At 38.7% G+C, this 23,785-nt stretch overlaps 1 protein-coding gene and 1 long non-coding RNA gene across 3 annotated transcripts in view; both read right to left on the reverse strand.

Annotated features, from left to right (window-relative positions):
• Window positions 1-5,062: 5,062 nt before the first annotated feature.
• LOC148816053 (uncharacterized) lies at window positions 5,063-6,622 on the reverse strand. Its single transcript, XR_016094750.1, has 3 exons — window positions 6,569-6,622; window positions 5,973-6,028; window positions 5,063-5,310 (listed from the first exon to the last, which is right to left on the reverse strand). It is a non-coding gene; the product is annotated as an uncharacterized LOC148816053 (long non-coding RNA).
• A 9,097-nt stretch (window positions 6,623-15,719) lies between these two features.
• Window positions 15,720-23,785, reverse strand: part of LOC148816054 (nuclear receptor subfamily 5 group A member 2-like) — a 44,208-nt gene continuing 36,142 nt past the window's right edge. For both annotated transcript variants that reach the window (XM_088940586.1, XM_088940588.1), the window contains exons 6-7: window positions 22,787-22,934; window positions 15,720-15,967 (exon numbers count right to left, since the gene is read on the reverse strand). In XM_088940586.1, coding sequence (XP_088796712.1) covers window positions 15,720-15,967; window positions 22,787-22,934 — 396 coding nt within the window. The remainder of the gene's footprint in view (window positions 15,968-22,786; window positions 22,935-23,785) is intronic.

Below are 23,785 nucleotides of genomic sequence, written 5' to 3' on the forward strand. Positions count from 1 at the left end.
GAAGCAATTGAGGCATAAATTTGAGACAGAATTTGTCTTCATATATTTGATGCTCTTTATTGGCTGATCATTTCTGAACTTTTTTCCTGTTGAACAGCCTCCTTCCATTTTGACTGATAATTGCCCTGGTGGTTTGGTAAGTAGGCATTTAAATAATAATAATAATAATAATAATAATAATAATTGCTTACACTTATATAGCGCTTTTCTGGACACTCCAGTCAAAGCACTTTACAGGTAATGAGGACTCCCCTCCACCACCACCAATGTGCAGCATCCACCTTGATGAATAAATAATAAATTAGTTCAGGTGGGTAGCTGACGAAACGTTGTTTTTTCTTTCTTCTCCTTTCAGAGAGATAGGAATAAACCTATTACTTGTTCATTTAAATAAACTAGCAGGGTGAATTTTCGAATCATCAGTAGAGTCTGAAATAACATTTTATTTGTTTGTACGTATAGTTTTGGTTTGGTTTACGGTTTTGGTTTTTCCTTGTGTACTCGAACAATCCCATTACTTATGAGTATTCATTTTCATCCCTTGATTTCTGTAAATCCTCTCTTCCCATAGAAAAATGTTTTTGGGAACATCATCATTTCCTCCTGGCCTCCCCTTCTTAGGCACAACCCACTATAAGTTCACTGGTCTTACTGCTTCTACCATTTTGAAAAATCCACGGAAGGGAAATAGACCATGAACACCTTCCTCCAAAATGGTCACATATCCCCTCTAAGAAGGGCCAGGAACATACAGGAGACGTATTGTTAGTGTAATCCCTGCCAGAGGAGCATTTACAATAAACTAACACAGAGGTGTGAAGACATATAATCCTCATTTTCTCTGAGATTCACTTGATTGTTTATGGCACATACAGTATGTTGTTACTCAGGTCCACTCACATGAGCTCAGGTCTGTATCCCTGCAGCTTGCTTTAGATCGCCAAAGCTCATTCCTTGTAATCCAGATCCATCTGGATACTGCATTTGCTTGCTTACTGACCTTGGTTGCCAACTTTTTCTTTGCTGCTTGTTTGACACCAAGCAGCCCCAGGCCTCTCCAAGGTGACTGTCCTGCAAAAACCCTACAGCCAACTTCAGCTGGGAGACTCCATACTCTCCACCTGTTTCGCTTAAACTTGAGGATGAGGGACTGATATTTCCTGAGCTTTTGCTCATGTGCCTCCTCTATCCTCTTAAGATCTGCTTGCATTTCCCGGTCATTTCTCTGTTGACACTACATCATCATGCTGCAGCCTTTACTCCGCCTCCTTGAGCCTGGGTGTGAGGTGCTGGAGGCTTGGTGTAATAAGTGAGCTGTGTTTGAGTGTAAGATTGAGACTCTGGAGACTCTGAGTTGTGTGAGACCCAGCCCAGTGGTGTCGAGAGATGATGTCAGCGGCTGAAGGAGGACCTGGAAGTCTGAGGCCTGGCTGGTCATGAGAGGAGCAGCGGCTACAGGGAGGGAGCAGGAGGCTCCTGGAGGGGTGGCTACAAGCAGGGAGGCTCCTCGAGAGGTTGAGTAGTGACACTGAGATGCAAGGAAGGTCCTCAAGAGGAGGAACCTCTATTGTTACCATGGCGGCCCACTGATAAGGAGAAGAGGTGGTAGAGCAGGTCTGGTCAAACGGGATCGGCCAATTCGAGGGCGTTCCACTGCTACTCTCTGAAAGGAACTAGCCACAGGGTGAGAGCTCATCGAGCTTAGGGAACCACAAGTGAAGGGCTACCCCTGTAGTGTCCCATACCTCTTTGCAATCAGCCAGCCTTCTTTGAGTTGGTTCTTCCTCCCTGCTGCTGCTTCCAACAGCTTCCAGAGTCTCCACCTGACCCCCTCGAAATTTGAATTTATTTGACTATAATATGAATTTCGGTACAGTGCACTAGTGTTGGGAATTATGCTAATAAGTTAGGTAATTACTGCGGTTAACCATTTTAAAAAGTAGGTTGCTGTTATACAGTGAACTACTTTGACATGAACCCAAGGGAAATGTGAAAGGGTGCCATGGGGAAGTGTATTTAAAAGTTCTTTACACCAAGAGTTGTGGAAGAATGGCACAGGCCATTTAGGCCAGCCATTATGTTGAAACCAACAGCCTTTCTTTCGGCTGCATAAGATTATCGAATCAAACTGATACCAGAGCTACATGGCTCAAATACTGTCCTCTCATTTGAACTTTTTCATGTTTATGTAACATTTTAAAAGAACGCATCAGCTGCATGACTAATAAGAAGTACATAGGTAGTAAATTGAGTGTATATTAACCATTTTACAGATGAAAAAACTGACTTCTTGGTGCAGCATTAAGATAAGTCAGGTTATAGAACTGTAAATGTCCTGCAAAGATCTTTAAACCCCACAGCTCGCCTACATATTTCTAAATTCTTTAATTCACATTCCTGTAGTTCTCAGATGCTAATAAGCATTAAATGTACTGTGATTAATACATTTATTAATAAAAAATAAAACATTTTGAAACTTGTAACTCATGGGGGCTTCTGAAAACGTGCTGGATTTCTTCCGCAAGTTTTCAGGCGGAGCCAAGAAAAAAGCTACGTCCGCCATCAGTCTGTAGCCACGCCCACTCTGATGACATCAGTCGCAGGCCACGCCCCGCGCACCTGTCCGCCAGGTTCAGCGGGAGAGAAGGGAGCTGGGTGAGTTTGTTCCCCGTCTTTTAAGATTATTTTTTATTTTTCCATTATTTGAATGTAGATAAAATTGTACTCATGTAATTATGAAGTCTAAACCTCGATGGATAAAGGGGTAAAACTCGTATTTTCGTTGGCATTTTGTAATATTAAGTATTTTCTTTTCCAACGCTTCTCTTATGGTTAACAAGCCACCTGTGTTTCACAGACGGCGTGTGTTTGTTCTTACTTGGAAGAGAAGCTCTGTTGTGGCCGTAAAGACACTGGTGTATTGGTGAAATAAAAACGTCGCCTTCCGAATGTTTCTTTATCTTCATCTTTCTTTATCAAAAACTGCGTGAGTTGTGTTCACAAAATCAAAATGTATCCAAACCAACACCTAGAATTGTAAAGTTTGTTCATGGTTTTCCAGACTATGTTGTGCGGTTGTGTTCTTATATTCGTGGTAAAAAAAAACGCGTCTAATAGTTTTTAGTTTAAATGGTCTTCAAATTCTAAATTCTGCTGTTTTTGTGTTTCCAGTTGAGTGTTTTCGGGCAGGACATAATTCACACTAAGTAATGGGAGTCTAAACGTAAGTATAAACGTTTTATTCATGTCTTTACACGTATTTTATTGAAATATATCCTGCGCTATCTGCCCTGGTGAAAACGCCGTTCGCTACTAAGAAACCTTGGTTTAAATTATCTTTAAATGGTCGTATAAATACATGTTTTCTTGTGTTTCCAGTTTGGTGTCTTCGGGCAGGACATGCTTGGCTCAGCTGCTGGAATTAACCGTGTAAGTATAAACGTTTTTATTCTTTTACACGCATCCTATTGAGGTACACTATATCTGTACCTGCCGGAACGTGTTGTTGGAAAACACGATGCACCTTGTCAAAAGAAAACTCAAACTAGGTGATACTAGATTTCTCCAGGGCAGAAATGGTTTTGACCCGACAACACTGTAGGCCTGCTGTTTAAAGAAAGCAATTTTCTGCTAAAACTGCGATCACTTCAGCTTTTTGATGCGCGTAAAGCAGGTTCATAATTAAAACAACGGAGCCCAGAAAGATTTGAAGGAAGTGTGTTTCAGGAAAAGTACGTTAATGGAATGAAAATCGTAAAAAAAAAACTCATTCGAATGTGGTCGTTTCCATCTAATCGATACACTGTAGCGGTATTGTGCCTTCGGTGTTCACGCTTTGAATTTAAGCTTTAAATGTATCTACTTCAATACCCGGTTTAACAGGAACATTTTCTGTTACACCAGGCTAATCGCTTTATTCCAACAGTAAATCTTTTTAAAGAGTTTCATCTTCTGAACGTGTCGGTAAATACTCGAACTAACTGGCTGGGATCATTTTGAGATCCTGTGACAGAAAGCACAGCTCAGACTGATTTCTGTTGTTTTGCAGGAAATGCACCGAAGTTCCAGTCTTCATGCTGATCGCTGCTCGACAGAAGCCTTGGAGAAACAGTAACGTGCTGTATGTTTCTGGTTTTGCCGTGTAGTTGCATGCAGATCTTTTCGTACTCTGTTGACTTGTAACGGCATTTAGCGTTCATGTAGCCGTGCTTTGACACTTTGTAATTGAAATGTATGTTACTTTCACTTCGAGGACTGTGCATGTGTCGTACTGGAATGCTTTGTCTTGTATGCAATTTTCGCTCAATAAATTGTCGATTGAAGTTTGATTGTGTTCTTCATTTCTTGTGCAGAGTTCTGTACCCCCTTGGTCCTGAAAAACCCTGGTGTTGGTGAGTTTTTTGGCGGAGAGATTTTGCAAACAGTTTCTGAGAATCGATGCGATGGGCTGTTTGTTGCTTGGAGTGCCCGGCCGCAAGGGGACACCCTATCGCATTGTGACTTGGAAACTGCAGAGGCCACCCCCTTTTTAAGTGTGGCCAGATTTTCCCGCCAAAAAACTTAGCCTATACCGGGGCCTTTTCAGGGCGTGGTCTCCACCCGTCAATCAAACCAAGCCCCACCCACTCCGCTTTTAGGAGAGGGGGGGGCGGGTGATTGACCACAGCTCTAGCCAAGCCCACTCACTCCCAGCAGGAGAGGAAGGCAGGCTGGTGATGGCTTTGGTGCCTGTGAGAGGCGGGTCTCCTGCTGTGGACTTAGAAAGCTGTCAGTTGCAAGCTGTGACTGATAGGCTGAGTCCGCCCGGGGTGCCTCGTCTCTCTCGGGCCCAGGCCATCTCCAGCCTCCCTTCCCCTCTAGCTGGGAGTGAGGGGGCTTGGCTAGAGCTATCCTCAGTTCTCCTTCCCCCGGGGCTATACCCACGCTCCCTCCTAGGGACCCTTTCCCCCCCCCCAGAGACTATCTAAAAAGGCGGGAGTCTTCGCACTTTTCCAAGTCAAAGTGGTGCGTGACGCACACTGCAAGACAACCCTTCGCACCTTCGAAAATACACGACAATGCAGACAATGAAATCAAGAGTTTTTATTGCAGAATTCACAGCACATACAATAGCAGCAGTCAACGGAAAACATGCAGGTCAAGAATAAAATACAGCACTGAATCGGGACATTACAGATCAAGCCATTGGTAACAAAAATCAAATGTAAGAAAAAGCACACATTGTCAAGAATAAATTGCCGGAGATCGTCAGTTGCTGGAGTGGAGCTGGAAAGGAGATCGTCGGAGCGCTGAGGATCAGGAGCCGCAGAACTGAAAATAAAAGAAAAAGGATCATGTTAAGAAGAGATCGGATTTGCAGAATTGATTCACTTGACGTTCTGAAGTCTATTAACTTTTCAAACAAGCTGCCTGAATAAAGAAATATACAAACACGATCAAATTCAATAAGAAAGCAATAGGTAATTCCATTAGAAATCACAGATACATCCCAGTCAAACTACTCCAATATTTAGAAAATACGTTCAGCCACATAGAAATTCAATTCTACTTATAAATGAATAAATAAACTTAGAAAGTACCACTTACAGCATCTATACCATTCGTTTTAACTCCCCGCTTTGTTACAATTTGTATTACACATTTTACGCAATGGATTTTATCAATAAAAGAACCTTTAAAAACCAGCGCTTCAGAGTTTCCACTTTCTATATAACTTCCCGCTTTGAAAACTTGTTACAATTTGTTAGTATTACACATTTTTACCCAATAGATTCAACAAATAAATAAAAGAACCTTTAAAAAACAGCGCCTTAAGAGTTTCCACTTTCTACTTAACAAAAGCACAACGGGACGAAAAGAAGTTATATAGTCAGTATAAACCCGTTCTGGGGGTAAAATGTTGGAAAATACGTTTGTCTTAACCGACTTACACAAAGATAAATAGTATAGCGGAAAGTAGGAATATAACTTACCCTGGAAAAAACACCTTTTCAAAACTGGAGGCCCGTTCTTGGAATCCTTTTGTCACCTGGAGAAATAAAAACATTACGAATTAGTCAATTTAATCTTTATAATATTTAAGAATTCCGGAGCGGAGAGCGTTAGTATAGCCCGAATCCGAAAGGCGAGAGATTACAAAGCTACTGACTTTATAAAGCAAATGTTTGAAGACAAACTACAGCCTTTTTCGTTGAAGAAAACCAACCTAGATATACATCTTTAAAAAACACACTTTAATGAAAAATATAAGTATAAGAAATGAAAGATATAAGTATAAGAACTACTTATCGTCTGAGAGCTAGCAAAATAGCATTTCGTTATACCATATACCTGTATATGAGAATAATGACAATAAACTTGAACTTGAATTAATGCGGACTTTAAAAACTTCGAGAGCACGCCGAAAAGGACAGGACACTAATTTCGGCGTCCTAAAACACAAATTAAACCGAAACAGATGCAAACAACAAAATTAGCAACAACAATACATTCTTGTCTATCTTTCCTCAAAGTAAGATTTGATTTTTGCACTTAAAATAAGAAAAATAGAAATAAAACGCAAACGCACCTAACGCCGCAGAAACTCGTCCCGCCGCCATCTTGCCGGGCGCACCTGTGGAACAGGTGGACGGGGCGTGTCCGCTGAGGAAGGGCACTCTGGAGGCGGGCTCGGCTCCTGAATGACAGCTGTGGATTCTGTTACAAGGGCTCAACACTGACCACACTGAAGAGAAATAGAAACTGTAACTCACCAAATCATGCATAAAGTATATAACGGCTAAGGAGTTTCAGACAGCCTAATACAGTGACATTCCCCTGCGAGACTGCTCGCCAGACTCGTTTAGCTTGCGGCCGGTTGATCGTATCAAGAGAAATGTGCTGGAGAGAGACTCCTGTCGCTCCTAGTTAGGACTGCACCTCTCTCTCACTGCTAGTGCCACACCTGTCCTGCAGGTGTCTCAGTGGTATAAGGGGCTGCTTTTTAGAATTGAACGAGGAACTATTAATTTATTAACGTCTTAAACCCCCCTTTTTCCCAGTTTTGGAGAGCTCCGAAAATGGAGCCCCCCAAAACGGCCGGCGTGGTAGAGAACAGCCCCTTCCACAAACTCACCCCGACAGCGTGAGAGCTTCACCCGGGGCTTAGATCTCAGACTGACGGGGAGGCTCGGGGCTCGTCTTCGATTCACGGCACTCACGGGGAGTCGATGTGCTTTTCTGAGCTTTAGAAGTGTCCGATGGTTCAGCCCGCGGAGCCACCAGGCCGGCCACGCAAAACACCCGGCATGTACATCTCTTATCCAGACTAAACTGCTGTTTGCTCGCTTTTCAACCATTAAAGCTACTGAGACGCCTTTGTAATGCGCTTTTCTAGCTTTTTTGCGACTGGATATGACTTGTTTATCTTTTCGAATGAGAGTGAAAAAGTATTAAAACTTGCAGTGGACTTGGAGGAGCCTGTATGCTACAGTATGTGTCAAACGTGAAGTCTGAGATCTTAAAAGTTTTTTCTTTTTTTTAAAACAAAATGTCTGAAATGATTCTAAAGACAGCTTTTTAATAATAAACCTACATGACCGATTAAATAAATCTAAATAAATTAAAAGGGAAGAATATCCCTTTATTTCATTTGTATTAGTAGGTGTCACGACATGATTTACTTACTTTCATGAGCGTTTCACAAGGTTCCTTCGGACTAAATATATACTGTACAAATCAAAAGCAATGCCTGCAAATAGAATGTGAATCGGTGTATGCATAGAAAACAGCATAGTGATAAAGATGAAATAACTCGTTTTGCAATCAATGGAGTATCATATCGCTCCTTAGAAAAGCTATTATTTCATATTCCAATCTATAAAATTAGAAAGTTACTGTAGTCAAGCAAAGAGTGCTGCAAATCAACATTCATAATGTTTATGAATATCAGACAACTGGCAATTAACTAGTGCAAGCGGCGTGCAACAGGTATTTAGGTATTAGTATTAACTCATAACTGTCATCTCTAAGAGAGATACTCAATATTGTGTTATACAGTGTTATACAGTGTTGGGGAACCACTGTCAATGAGTGAAGTACTCTACAGTAATCACAAGTGAGATTGACTATCAGACACTAACAGTATAATTCTTACCGCTTGATCCAAACTTAAAAGACGGGAATTCTGAAACACTGTTTCTGGCGCAAGGTTGACGCTAATTTCTAACCTTTTACTATTCATGATCTGAATCCCTGGGGATGAATAAAGTATTTTGAATTCAACTGAATTGAAAACAAATCGTAAACGTTCGATTGAAGTTTCAATTAGGTTACTTCATCAATACAATACAAAGACTTTGATGATGACCTTTCTTTAAAAAAAAATATGTTCTATTATTTTATATGAAAAAATAAAATTCTTTCCAAATATTTCCAAGGTCTGCATGTGTGAGACAGTAAGTTTCCAATGTTGTTTTGCAGAAGTGTTTTGAATTACATAGGTCAATTTAGTACATAGTGCCCCCTTAAAAAATCCTGATTCTTTTTCACGTTTCCGAATTTGGTTTGCGTAAAATACACTGTACAGTAATGGTCTTGTAATACAGGAAGTTGCCAATTCCAGTATTTTAAAATATGTGTCTCGAAAGACGGGTCGAATCTTTAAACGTCCCTTGATTTGCATACTTAAAATGGACGGGGCTAAATCCGCAACACCTGTGATCAGGGTATGATACTGGAGACAAACCTAAATGTTTCTGTTCACATAAACGCACAGGAAATACTGCTATTAACTGCAAAATCATCCACCGCAACCCACCAGGGAAAACAGAGAAACAAAATTGCAAATATTCTTACCCTCCCATCCAGTAACACAGTGCTTTGAACTCTTTCCAGACGGGGTTACTAGCGGTCAACGTCGTCGGTCATTTTCATTTCAGTTTCAATGGCAATGCGTATTGCAGCCCAGAGGCACAGTGACAGTATCACTGCCACTCAGCTTCAGACCCTGCGTGTGATTCTGGACTGGGGAGTTCCTGAGATCTCTCAATGTCCACGTTGTTTTCTCCAGGTGTTGCAGTTTTCTCTTCTCTCTCAATGACACGGTGTCTAGTTAAACTGTCTCTCCATTGCCCCCCATCTGCTTGTCCGTGTCCTGCCCTCTGTCTCCACGTTTGTCCTCTGCTGGACAGTTTTCTGGTCCAACTTGGTTTAGTCTCAGCTAAGACACTTAACTTCCACAAAATGTAACTATCAGATTAATAATAATAATACACTGTTTAATTAATCGCATTTATTGATTTTAAACTATTACAACAAAATACAGCAGAAACAAATTTGTTAGAAGCTGACAAAACAGTCAGAAGGAAAATAACATAAAACTAAGTTAATAGTCAACACCATTTATGTTACATAGTAGGCGCTGGCAGGAAATGAAACCTTTTTGGCGTGGGATTAAATACTCTTTTCCGTCACCTGCAGGAGATGGCTTCTTTAAAGTAGGACATTAAAAATCACAGGCTGGTGAAGCTCTGAAGGTGAAATGCTGCAGAGAACTTTGAACGGATGAGGAAATGCAGGTGTTGGCCGGTACACAACCATGCCAGTATGTTGTTCGTCTTTGTTCTGGACTACATGGGGTGTAAGGGATAGATCAAAGCAAAATACAGGTATGCATTTTTATTGAGCCTTTTAGGAGGACACAGATCACTATATATATATTCTTTTTACATTATAAATATTCTGTACATAAATAGATGCATCCTTGGAGTGAGTCTATGAGAAGGAGTGTAAACTAGCTTAACACTTGACACTCTAAGGTTTAGAATAGTTTAAGGCAGGTTCAGATTGTCTTTAATAATCAAACAATACCCACCACAGAGGGTATAAACACAGATTAACATTTCGATAGCAGGGCAGCCAAACTGCACGTTCGGTGCACAGGCAGTTTGTTTCAATACCGCCAACGAGGCAATTATGGAGACTGACAACATTGCCAATCATCCTCTGGAAATGATGTACAAAAGGTCAAAGATTAGCAAAGCAACTCGAAGATTCATGATAGTGAATGCAGACCAAGCAAAGTGGCACAGTAACAAAGACATGACTCTCTCTTTAAAGGGTGCAGAGAATCTCGAACAAAGGGAAAGTGGCTGTCAATGTAAATGGGTTTTCTTTCAAAAATGCAGCAGATGTCACAATGAAAGCTATTAGGGAAGTTTGCAAAGCCCAAGCATTATATGACTTAAGCAATACAGGTCACATTCACCACCAATATCAGGTGATGAACTGATACTACCCATCTGTGCCAGATCAGTCAAGCACAACTAACAAAAATCATAATTGTATTAGGCCTCAACATTAAACTGATTGTTTGGCCAATGCAAAAACACTGTTAACTACATATTTACTGACAGTGAGTCAACTCTAGTCAGGTTTCATGGGCTAAAATGTTTAGGACTGATTATGGCAATGGTATTTTTAAAAAAAGCAAAACAAAATACATGTATGATTATGATTACACTACAGAAGAAAAATGAATGGCAGGATTAGAAGATTTTAGAAGGTATCCTAAAATTAAAAACAAAAACAATTTAATAATTGAATCCGACTCAGATTCTTGTTTTTGGGATCATTTTCCTGTGACTCAGTTCCCTCAAAGTACTGTACTTTTAACCACCTCCAAAGTTATGCCTTTATTCTGTCCTTCACATTTAAACCTGTACTATTTTCAGGGATTATATCTAAAACATATTCAAGGTTTTGGGCAATATAGTTAATTTGCTGTCCAATCATTGGATTATCCTGGGTAAATCTACACTGGTGCTATCAGACCTAAACTCATGCTTAAACATTGAGAAGCACAGTACTAGAATGGCGCTTTTCAAACATTTGCATGTGACTATGGTACTACGGCATAACACAACTAAAAAAGTGAAATAAACTTTTCAAAGAATGTGGAACATGTTTGATTACAGAGTTCCCTTTACACCAGACTGCGCTGTTTAACGGCTACAGAAAGTCTGTCTATGTTAGAAGTTCTGCAGATTGTCTTAGCTATGTTTCAAATCAGCAACCAAAATAGTATTTTAAACTTCAAGTAAAGTGTTGATAAAATGTGTATAATACTATCCATCAGTCCATTTTCTAACTGTTTATGCCATACAGGGTCACAGGGGAGCTGACACCTGTCTCACTAAGCAACAGACACAAGGCAGGATACACCCTGGATGGGACGCCAGTCCATCACAGAGTACATAGAGACACAGACACGCGCACACTCACATCAGAGCCAATTTTGCCAGAAGCAAATTAATTAACTCACCAGTATGTTTTTGGATTACAGGAGGAAACCGGAGCACCCAGAATTAACTCAATTGAAAACGAGGAAAACATACAAACTCAACACAGATAGCACACCAGCAGTTGAACTCTGGACCCAGCACTGCAAGGCAGCAATGCTAAGCACTGCATCAGCATTATATACTACCGCTTAAATAATATTTTGTTGTCCACATGAGTGACTGCACTTTTCAAGTTAGCAGAGTTTAGAGATTTAATGCATTACACTTTGCTGTTTTGTACTACCATGATGTTTTTGCTGAGAGAGCCAGATTTTGTGATGGTTAGTTATTTAGAATAAATATGTGAAAAGTAGTAAAAATGTGCACATCCATTATATTCTACCTTCACACATCAACAAGGTGATGGGCATAAAAAAAGTTACACAGGATAGAACAGCTTTGAGGAACATGTCTATGCAAATACAGCTTAGCTATGCTCTGTACATTTTTACATATACATTACACCATACAAAAAGTCACATGGGGCTTACTGTTAAATATTTTTACATATAAATTCTGCCGAATCTCATTTAAAAGAGGGATAATGTGTAGATTTTATGTAACTGAAGTAAATCATATTTGGACTTTGATAGATGAATTTAGAATATGTTTTTTGTTTCACTTAATAAGACAAAAATGGAAGGGATAAAATGAATTACAGACATCCCAAGCTCCTCATTAATCAAAGATTGAACCTACAAATATTTTTTTTTTTGGCTTTTTAAAAGCAAAACTCAAAAACAAGAAGCTCAGACATTTCAGTTTAAAAATCAAAAGGCCTCCTGAGTTGTGTTCTTTTTTTAACATTTCAAAGCTTTTTCAACATTAGCCCTCAGACTCCTTAATAAATATAACCATGTTGGTTGTTTTTTACACAATGGCGATAAAGCAATAAGCCCCATCCCTAGCTATATTAAGATATCTTTTAATTAATCAAAAATTATATAGTTAATTGCTGTCTCTCCCTCCAGGGTACAACTGTTCTTCATTGCTTTTCACAATAAAATACTAAATACAGTTGCATAGCCTTCTCAGAACACTTACAGCCTTTAGAATGCTCGATCTTTCAATCCCTTTCCAAAAAAACAGTAAATCAAACACTCAGTGTGATCTCTTTTCATATGTTCTAACTTAATTACTTTTTTCATTTTATAGTCTATTTTATTATGTTTGTGTGCACATCCTTAGATGCCACCTTGTTTTTGAGTCCAGGGGGCAAAACAGGCATCTGGGTAAGTATCACACTGCAATGTCTTTGGCATTTTTTCTTTCAGCATTCATCACAGTACACAGTACATCTCCACAGACTTTTTACAGCACTCGCACTTACCATCAACCTGCATTAACTATACTTAGCCACACCAATTGAAATGTCTGAGGAGACATCTTTTTTTGAGTTGAATCGATTAATGTTTCAGATTCTGAGAATGAAAAGCTCTGAGAAACTGTATGCTACTGTATTTTTGTAGCACTTGAAAATGAAGACACCGAATTACTCTTTTCTTCACACAACGGCACATATGGGATTTGAATGTATTTCTGAACCTTTTTTAACATAGCCAAGGTAATGTTTTGTTGTTAAAATATTAATAGTATCATGTGCCCAGAGGAGTTTTTAATGCTTGGAAAATGATTTGCAGCAAAAAAATAAAAGAGTAATCACTGAATTTGAGGAGGCTATACCACCACACTCACACAAAAGCAAAGCAATGTTTTTTAGGAAGGGAATGTGGTCGAATTGTTTAAGCATGTGGTGTAATTAATGTGCTTTCTTGCTTTCAAAAGCCAAACAAACCTTGAGAAGCTTCTGCTTCACTTCTGCAATGGATGTTAAGACAACATAATAATCAAACACACTTATCCATTAACCAGATAGCATTGAATTACCAATGCACATGTGAAAGAGGCAATCGAAACACAGAAATTATACTGCATGGCACTGAGGTTGCTGTGGATGAGAAGGAGTAGTTTAGAGTGAGAACTGCACTTTTTACAGTTGCTCCATGCATTTATTTGTTTGAACCTAACAAACAAACACAACACTCCAACTGGCTTTGCCCTGTCCGTATGATTTTCCAGATATACAGTACAGTAACCAAGACTTTGAGGCATACAACTGGGAAAAACAGCTTATAAAAATCTAAAAGGGAAAAAATATATCACACACCACTCCTACGGCTCTATCACTACATTTTATTCTACGATGCATGCATCAAACATGGCTTCCATTTTACCTTTCTTTCTTTAACCCTGAAATAAACTCAGATGACACTGCTTCAGGTGCAAAGCAAAACAGTCACTACTTAACCTGGGTGAAATGCGAATGCTCAGCCATTGCTTCAGGTTCTAAACAAGTGACACCTGCTGCTTTGCACCCACGCCTTTCCGCAGTCCGTATGCAGAAGAATGAGGTGTTTCTGTACTTAACCCACAGCAAACGACTGTCAGTTAATACTTTGTGTAACCTGATGACCAGTCCCTGCACTTGAAAGGCTGGGAATAATACGAAGAGGTCACTGCATCACTGCTTTGGGCTACAATACCCTGAACAGCAAATGCAATATGTGGGGTAGGGTGAATTCTTTATGGTTTTGGCCAATAAAAGGAGCTCTTTTATTTTCCTTCCCCTACCACAATTCTTTGTGTGAGCAGATCAGCTGAACATAGAATAAAATCTAATATTTCTATACATGGATTATTATCTGGTTATGAATAAGATTTCAGTTTCTTGCACACAAAAAAAAGGCTATCCAAATGCAAAGATCATTAATGCCAAGGGAATACTGCGGGACTTCTACTGTGGAAGGCATTTTACATGACTCTTTTTGTTGAAATCTGAAAAACAATCTCAGGGGAACACATTTCTGTAAATCATTTTAAATAAAAGATCTTTCACTCTGGCTAATAAAGGAAGAATAGAAGGGCCGATGTGTATTCAAATCCTTTCCTTGATTTCCCCAAGACCTCTCTCTGCTCTGAGGTCTTCAGTGACAAATCTCAAGGTATATGCTTATTATTACTGTACACAATGGGGCTCCTATTGTTTACATCATCTGTTACAAGACTTTACAATTGCTCTTAGTGCCTTCACAGTAGAGTTATCAATTCTCGTTTGTCTTTAAAGTGTGAGTCCTCTCTCCTACACTTACTTTTCTTTCTGCAGGATTGAACTAAGGATTATTGCCAAAGGGAACTTCCTCTCCCTCACCCATGTCAGTTTTTGATAGCCAGCAATATCTTTATTTCCCTCTCAGTCTTTAACCTTTACTGCGCTATTTACGGGAGAATGGATACCATCTAGGTTTTGAACAAGTAATTACCAACGGCTTGTAACATTAAAGTTGAAATCAGCGTTTTTATCAATAATATCTTTCTCTTTTATGGTTTTATTTTTGTCTCCCTTATGGTCTTTTAAAAAAAAATACAAGGCTAAATCACATATGCATTTCGAGATGAAGGAAGATTTACCTGGTTCAATGGTACACATCTTAAGGAAATATGTTGTTACAGTAAATATTTTGCACATTTAGATATTTTAAACTTTTCAGGAGAATTTAAAAGCTGAGTATACCAAAGCTTATCCTTTTAAAAGCACCAAAGTTCAGCAATAATTTAGCTCTGAATTTGGCTCTGACAGGAACTGAACCAACACTCACACGTTCTGCGGGTGCAAGGACAAACAATTCTTTGGTGACTTCAGCAAGGTCAATCAGTATTTGACCCTTGAAAAACGTAACTCTTGAGTTCTGCAGGCACTCTACAGTAAAAATAGCAATGGGTTTGGTACTGAGTTCAAGAAAAATCATTGCTTTGCCTCAAAAGAAAAATGTTTTGCAAAAGAAACGTATTCATAGGTCTGAGATAAAATGGATTTGTACGAATAAGACAGTAGTGATTAGTGATTTGAAGTGAGTAGTGATTCAGGTTTAGAAAGTAAAACAGAATATGTGTGTGTTCAAGTTAATTGGAGAGATATATTTTGCCTAAGGGTGTTTAATTTTAGGCGAAGATGGTATTTTGGTATGGGGTTTGATTGTGACTAGGCCACTTTTGAATCTTTTCACTGTCATGAAAACATTTGCAACACTTTTTCTTATTTACTAGGAAGTTGTTCAACATATAGTAATATCTCTGGTTTAAGTGAACTGGTCAAAACTTTTTTACAATTCTTTCCAAACAATGAGGATCACCTTTTCCTTTAGCAGGGGGGGGGGGGGGGGGGGGGGGGGGAAGCTTTGAAAATCCCACCCATAAATATTTAATAAAAAATGGTCCAGTCCTCCTCAACACTTCTCCAAACCTCACTTCCCAATTCCTTTGTGGTCTTCTGCTGTCTCGCCGTTAACAGGGAGTTCTGAGAATGTCTGCATCCACTTCAAGCAGCTAGACAGGTGTGTCTCAGGCTCTTTTGGCATGAAGCATCTCTATAAGCAGGTTGTTAAAAGGCACATCACCACTTAGATGCTTGTAATACAGGTACTCCTCAGCCTGTAAACTCAGAGAGCGGATCTCTGGTAATCTCAAGAGCAGCTGTCCAAACTTGTCCATGAACTGTGGGTAGTTACACATGGTATACTCCAGGAGAGCAGCATTGACTTGCTCTTGAACACTCTCTACTAAGTGATGGTTCTCCAGAAGCTTCACATCTAGAAGAGTGAGAGATTACTAGATTAAAATTAGAAGAAAAAAAAAACTCACGCCAGATAAATTACATTGCTAACTGACAGATCGGTTTTGAACCCACCCGCCTCAGAAAAACAAAACCGATTCACAGTTCCTGCCATTGTCACTGTTTGTTGAAATGATTTTCTTGCAACTCTAACTTCATCATTAGCTAGAAACATAAAAATCAAACCAGATATTGAAACACATTTCATAACCTGCCTAAATTAGGCTTGAATTCAAATCTTATAGATTGGTTAAAGGCAGATCTTGGCAACTATTTTTTTGAGTCCATATCCACGTGTTTTTTATATCTGTATAATAAAGGGAAAGTATGAAAGAATGAACAGTGGAATAATGGTCTAAAAAGTGAAATATCAAGTTGCATGGGCATTATGGTTACCACAATGCAGACTCAAATTCGCAAACTGGATAGTGCATATATTTTACCCAACATCAAGCTCACTTCAGCTGTGTGAGAAAACACCAAAATCACTGTCAAAATTGCACGAAAAATGAAATATTGCATTGTTTCTCGGAGATTGTATTTTTCAGTGCAGAGCTTACTGTTGCTCATTGACTTTCCTTTACCTTTATCAATAAATCTGTCATGGAAAATTAAACTCAGTATGTTAAAACTATTGGCAGGAACATCTCCTGATGTAATTGTGAAGCACAATCGAATGCTAACATTAAACAAAGCTCCCTTGCACGTTTGCAAGTTGAAGTTCCTAGTGTTCTCATGAAGTGCAGAAAGGTGTCATGATGAGCTTAGATCACTGCTGCATAAATGGAGATGCTGGTGAGTGGGAGAGATCCACTTTGATCATGCTGTGGTGATCTATGTTGGATGACTTGGTCTACTAACAAGCCATCACAAAATGACCCATTCAACAGTTCCAGGACCAGATTTACAAACGAATCCTTGCCAGTACAGCAACAGACGTCCTCTAATTAGTGGGTAGTGTCATCACTCAAAGACTTGAACCTCTTCTGAATTGCTTGTAATACACACTATTGGGGACTTTTCAGCAAAATACAATTAAAAGGTTGAAAAGAACGCATTTAAGGTAACGGTCTTGTTCTAGATGGAATCAGGCTGTTCATTAGCAAAAGGTTTAATGAAAATGCACTTTTTCGACACACTCATAACTGTAACAGTAAAGTAATGAAAGAAATAAAGCAGAGGAGGCAGGGTAGGTATGTTGGCACTGACCCACTAGAGAGGACAGGGACTGACCTATTAACACTGTAGCTCTGCTTACAGTAATTCAAGAGGTTAAACAAACACTGCAAGGAGGCTTCAAATAATGTTTCAGACGGAGGAGTTTATTTTCTTTAAGCAGCTGAGTTTCCCTCAGCACAGCCAAAACATCCTATCTTGTACAGCCTTTCCTTTCCTATGGAACTCTACCACAACACCTACGGATTTGTCCTATAATGTAATAATGTTTTGGGCTAAAATGTACTCTGATATAAGAGTCAAAACCAAATGTGCTTGCTTTCCTGCGCATTCCTTATGCGTTAAGGAATACACCGGTCAAACAATAAAGGCAAAAATCACTAACACTTAATGAAAGTTTAAACATAGTCTGCTGCGTAGCACAACACAATTTTAAACTGGAGCTGCAGCGTTTTCTGCTTCTGCCAATATACATAAAAAAATATAAAAACTACAAAGCATCAAGAAATGTTGCTCTCCTTCTTTGAAATCATACCTAAACGAATTGTTTGGGCCATGACACATCTATTAAAAGATCTAATTAGCTAAATAATAATTTTAAATTTAAGAAGTTGGAAATTCCAGGTGTTTTCCTTTGTATTGCAATTGTATCTAATTTTCAGTTGTAGGAATTACAATAGAAAGTTGCATTGAAACATAAGAGAGTAGTGATATGATAGTGTTTAAATACTGTCTAAATACAAACGTGCTGTATTGAAATCTCAATATGGTACATCTGGTTTGTGCAGAACTGAAATGGTTCACCGCCTGCAAACATATTTTGAAAGCTTTGATATAAACATACAATTATTTGGTCTCCTGTCAACATGATACTTGCAATCAGTCTACTCCCACAAAGTCTAAACAGTCGAGAAGCCACCCCATTGTTTTTCTTATAAGAAAGTATCGGGCTCAGTCAGTCTTTCTTCTGACAGGACAGAATTGATTACAGTCTACTGGAATGCCTCTGCTGTGGTACTTCACACTCACCAAGGTGATTCAGAGAGGAAGAAAGAAAACTATACATTTGCTCTTGACTGGAGAAAAAGGATGTGACAAAGGTTCAGGGCTGTAACAATAAGAGATTTTTGAATATGCAAACAATGTATACTAGCAGAATTATAACTGTCATTGTATACAGTTTTATTTTTAATTTGGGAAACCCAATTGGGTATCACAATACTGGGCAGCTGACACCCATTCTGGACCTGGGGTGCTGTCTGTGTGGAGTCTGCATGTTCACATGTGTATCCTCCGGGTGCTGTGGGAAGGAACCACAGGACCTGCAGGAAACCCAGATAAACGCATGAGGAACGTGCAAACTCCACACAGATAGCACTCCAGGTCCCGAACTAAACCCAGGACCCCAGCACTGCGAGGGGCTAACCACTGCACCACAAGGACACCCCCTATGCAGGAAGAGCTTATCTGACCTGAAGGAAAATTAGCAATTGAAACAAATGTCTGGAAAAAAGAGCCACTGCATAAAAATGTCCCTAGTTATAATGTACACGTTTAGAGCCCACTGCTTTAAAATAAAATATTCTCCGTCACTTACAGTATATTCATATAAACAACACTGAACAGCTTTTGGCTTTTGTGATGTGTCCTTTAACTAAAAAAAGACCATGAGCCGTGGGTGTAAAATTGGTCAAAAAATAAAATGCAACATGTGAAACAAAATAATGCAACATGAATTAGCACAGAGTGCAATTTTAAAATGAAGACTTAAAAAAACATGTTAAAAAGGTTTGCAGTGGCTGTTGTCAAGGTTCATAGGAGAAGAATGGGAGTTAATGGGATTTCTGCCTACTTTTGTGAATTACAGACATGATGGGAGAGAGATGTTCGATTTTAAAAATGTCTGAACTGCACACAATTAAACAATATGCTGAAAAGAGCCTCAGCACATGGGGTTAATTCAGCTAATGGTGACAAAATGATGATGTGCAGCTAGTATTCACTTATTGTTTGGGCTCAGGTGCCAGAGTTACAGCTTATACAATACTTTGATTTCTTGTCTGAGGTACCATGTGGTTCCTATTGACTGTAAACATTCCCCTAATCTAGTTTTTACTAAAGACAAGTGACACGTTACACGTTGCATTCAATTCATAGCCTGACATTTTGCACTTTGAATTTAAACATCTAAGCTTTCAGTTGTACACTTGCTGTTATGTCAAATTTTAAAATATTTTCCAAAAAAAGCTATATTTTGTCTTTGTTAATTAATTTCCTTCACACTGATATGAGTCTTACTGTGCTGCAATGAGAACTTTTTGGCATTTATATTTCACGTGAAACACGTTAAACAGGAAATAAACGATATTACACGAGAAATTTAATTACAAATAGTGTTGAATTTATTTGAATGCAAAGTCCTGAGGACTCATGAGTATTGAGACACTTATGACAGCAAATCCTCTTTCCATGCACTTCCATGTGACAATGTAGGAAAAAAAGATAATATTTAATAAAAAAACATTATATATTTTAAAAATGTTCATAGAAATTATTTATATTAATCTAATTGAACGTATTTTGCAATGAAACATTTAGTGAATAAATGCCATAAATCATGTTTTTAACAGAAGTTCAGGAGGAAGGTCAGATGATCATCTCTCCTTCTTCTGCACTCCCATTCCATTGTCATAGCAAAGACCTACTGCATGTCATTTCTCTCAAGCAATGGTAAAGCAGGCTATTACTGTGAACACTGTCATAAGTTAAGGTGATTAATGGAGTTTACAACAGGCCTAATAATTTTGCCTACTTCTGCTCTCTTACAGTATATATACTATATATAAACCTCACCTTCTGGGTTTCACACCCCTCCTGCAACCCCATCTACACTCTTTCAGCGGCTCCCTGGCTCATTCCTAATGAAAATCAGGGGGTTCAGTCAGTCTCATCCTTATGCTCAGGCGGCTGCTCTCTCAGCTAGGTGAGTTATGCCAATTAACCTCTTTTTCATCACAAATTTTATCCAGGGGGGTGTTTTTTTCAGCACTTTGAAACCAGAAATGTGGCCCAACATTGAAAATGGCCTGCATTGTTTGAGGTGCTCCCTTTCAGACTCAGGTGAGCCCTAGGGGGAGCTGCATTCGCAGTTTAATTAAATGTTTTGAATAATCTTTTCATCACTCTTGAGGGCGAAAGAAAATTGTCCTGATAAATAAATCTGACTCAATGGATGCGGAGAGACACAGGAGCTATGGCAAAGATTCCCTCCTTACATTGAAAAAGACGACCGTCTCCTCACACATCCACACAAAACAAAATGCCTTGGATTATTCCTGGGCCTTCAAGTGTTCTCATTATTTAAAGCGGCTTTTGTTCCACAAAGACCGGCGCTAAATTGCAATCGCTTAAGGGAATGTGGAGATATAAAAGCCTATTTTTCCCTCCTCTAGCAGTATCTGCAGTATGAATGAGAGTCAGGAAATTGAATGATAGGTCAATCCATTAAGCCTTCTATTAAGTACTATTGCAGAACAAAGGTAGCCTGTGTTGTCTTCATAAACATTGCCTTTTGAGAAACCCCTAATTTTAATTAAACTCATTACCTACTACAGGCAGAAATCTATTTAGACAGCAACTGCAGTTATCTAAATAAACAGAATTTCTACATATATATACACACACTATATACAATTATATTGGTCCCACTGGAATTCAGAATGCCATTCTCAATCCAACTCAAGCCTGGAACAGAAATGTTTAAAGTGGCACCTAAATCAACGCTAAAGTTGACAGCATCCAATTGCTTTCAGCCCTTAATTGAAACAGGTCAGAACTAAACAAAAACCGACTGAAGAAAATCTTAATCTTGCTGAATTTTAATATTCAGTCACAATATTTGCAAATATTCATACAAGTGATATATATATATATGTTACCAGGTAAAATAAGCAAGTTGAACAAAGAAATGACTGACAGATCTAAGTAGTTGTTACTTTATAGAATGACTGACTAGTCACAGGTGTTTAATAAGTGAAAAAACACATACTATAGGCTACAGCATTTTGGAACTTCAGTCCTTACTCTCAAAGCAAGAGATGGGTCTTGCTCACATATTAAGCTGCACATTTCATGCTGATTCGTAAGCGATCTCACTTTAGAGCTCGACTGAGGAAAGTGAGCAGAATTCTGGGAGGAGTGTAAACTGTTTCTAGAAAGACAGCCTTTGCTGGTTTGTGCAGCATCTATAGTGAGTAAAAACCACAGTTCTCTGTATTTTAAATAAAAGTATGTCAATTAGGTTGTGGTTCTTTTCTTTTTCTATGTTGTGCAACGTTTAAATGAGTTCCTCATTCTTAGTGCTAATCATGCCATACTGTTTCTTCCCAAAATGAAATAAAGCTTTAAATACTTATTTTTAGTATTTTTCACTGCACATTGCCCAATTTCATATTAGTATGTACAGCATATCACATAGTTATGCATTATTATACATAGTCCTCTCCTATATGTAACCTGCTTCAGAATGACAAGCGCCTTAAAAAATTAAGTAATTATTACTACTAAACTGACTCCAAGTTATTATTCCTTTTTATGATGCGGTTATAATGAAATCCTATAGAAAATAATAAAGGATTGCATGTTTATTGCATATCCTGTGGTGTGCAGGGTTAAATGCTCTACACAGGACAGTACTTTATCTTTTGGAGCTATATTAAATGCTCAAGAACAGTTCTATGTTATGGCTACCTTGGAGGATAATTTGTTGAGGAAGTCAAAGCGTGTTTAAAAAGAGGCACAGTGGCTGGTGCTCGGTGTTGAAAGTTTCCAGCTAATGGAGGCGATGGTTCCTGCTGTCGGACACTGACGTACATGGGAGTAGGAGTAATCAGCCATTATCCTAATTTCATGTCAACATGATTATTTTTGTTTTGTATTGTTCATTTTCTTAGCCTGTATCAGTGATTCTGTTTCTGCTCTGAAATTATAGCCCCAAAACAGGCTATTTTCGTGAAGCAAAGGTTGTCTCATGAGAAGAAATCTATTTACCAATAACGCTATTAGCCGCAGCACTGGAGTGAGGAATTGAACAGCTGAAAGAGGATTTTCTTATGTTCTGCAAATTATGCCAAGTATCCAATGAAAGTTGTCATTTACAGCTACAATGACAAAATCGTTACTGTAGCAGGTAGCAATTGCAGTTGAAAGAATGCAGTTTCTGAATTTTAAAGCCTTCGCTCTCTGACGTACAAATACCATTGTTCTAGAGCATTTTCATTCACGTCACTTCCTCAACCCCATCATCACCCTAGTAGCAGCTCCCTGGCTCATTCCTTGAGAGTAAGGACTGCCTAGTCCTTACAATCGGGTTGTTATTCATTCAGCTGTGCAAGTTAAGACAGCAATTCTGCACTAAATTGTATTATTAAATATCTTATGTGATCAGTGTTTAAAGAGAATTGTTTAACGATTACAGATTTCTTTCCTTACTGTGTAAACTAAGGACTCCTAACCTCTGAGAACTAAATTACTGGCGAACACCCTGTGACTGCAGTTACAAGCGTGATTTCTACTGCAGAAACAAAACATATGCAAGCAAATGAAATTATACCACACTCACCAGGATTAAAAAGCATAAGGAATTTGAAGCAGGCTATCTCTCTCCGATCGACTTGTAGAGACTGTAGCTTGCTTACTATCTCTTGACCTCTCAGAACAAGATTATTCAAGGTCGCCCCACCTTGGGTTGCTATGGTTGATAGCTCAATCTGTAAAATAAGAAAAAAAATATAATAAATTGAAAATATATTTTTACAGAAAGACAATTTCTATAGGATTAGTGATATCAAACTATGTGCTCTGCATTTGGTCAGCATCTTTTTTCTGTTTCCAAAATAAAGATTAAACCTGTATTACACAGATGCATCAAAGAAGCTTGTTTTCTATCTAAATGTCCTGATGATCTGAACCATTTCCCCTGCTGAGCCAAAAAGATTTAAGTTACCCAATCAGGGGTCTTCTTGCTTGGCTGTTATGGTACCGGTAACTAACAAGGCCTGAACAGATCTGATCACCATAATCCTTAATGTCATACACTGGGAACAGAATTAAGAAAACATATATCCGATCTTCCTTTACTTTAATGGGGAAAAACGTACTGCTATAAAACATTGTTACAAATTCAAGTAGAACTAGAATAATTTATCAAGCACATTATCCTGGTATTTGTTTCAATAGTACAAGCCCTTCTCTGAATTATGATAAACAGGTCCTTTATGACACCTTTACTGTAAGGCACCTTTACAGTATAACACCAAATTGCTCCACAGATTCACAGTTCCCATTTTATTACATTTTTATTCTGACGTTTCAGGGTTTTTAATTTTTTGGTGTGGTTCTTTCAGTATGTATTAGAATGGCTGGCATCCAAATGCTTATTGGAGCCATTGTACATGGTCCAATTTTAAGGGCATACGATGCGAAGTAAAACACACAACAGCAAGGCAAAACGTAATATCTTCTAACTGAATGAGGGTTCTAAATGTGCGAAATGGTGCTCTGAAGATAAAAGTTACATTTAACTCATTTTAGGACTCAGACTCTCTCCTGTGATGGACAA

The sequence above is a fragment of the Atractosteus spatula genome, chromosome 23 (genome assembly GCF_055471065.1).
Source record: "Atractosteus spatula isolate fAtrSpa1 chromosome 23, fAtrSpa1.hap1, whole genome shotgun sequence".
Taxonomy (NCBI): domain Eukaryota; kingdom Metazoa; phylum Chordata; class Actinopteri; order Semionotiformes; family Lepisosteidae; genus Atractosteus; species Atractosteus spatula.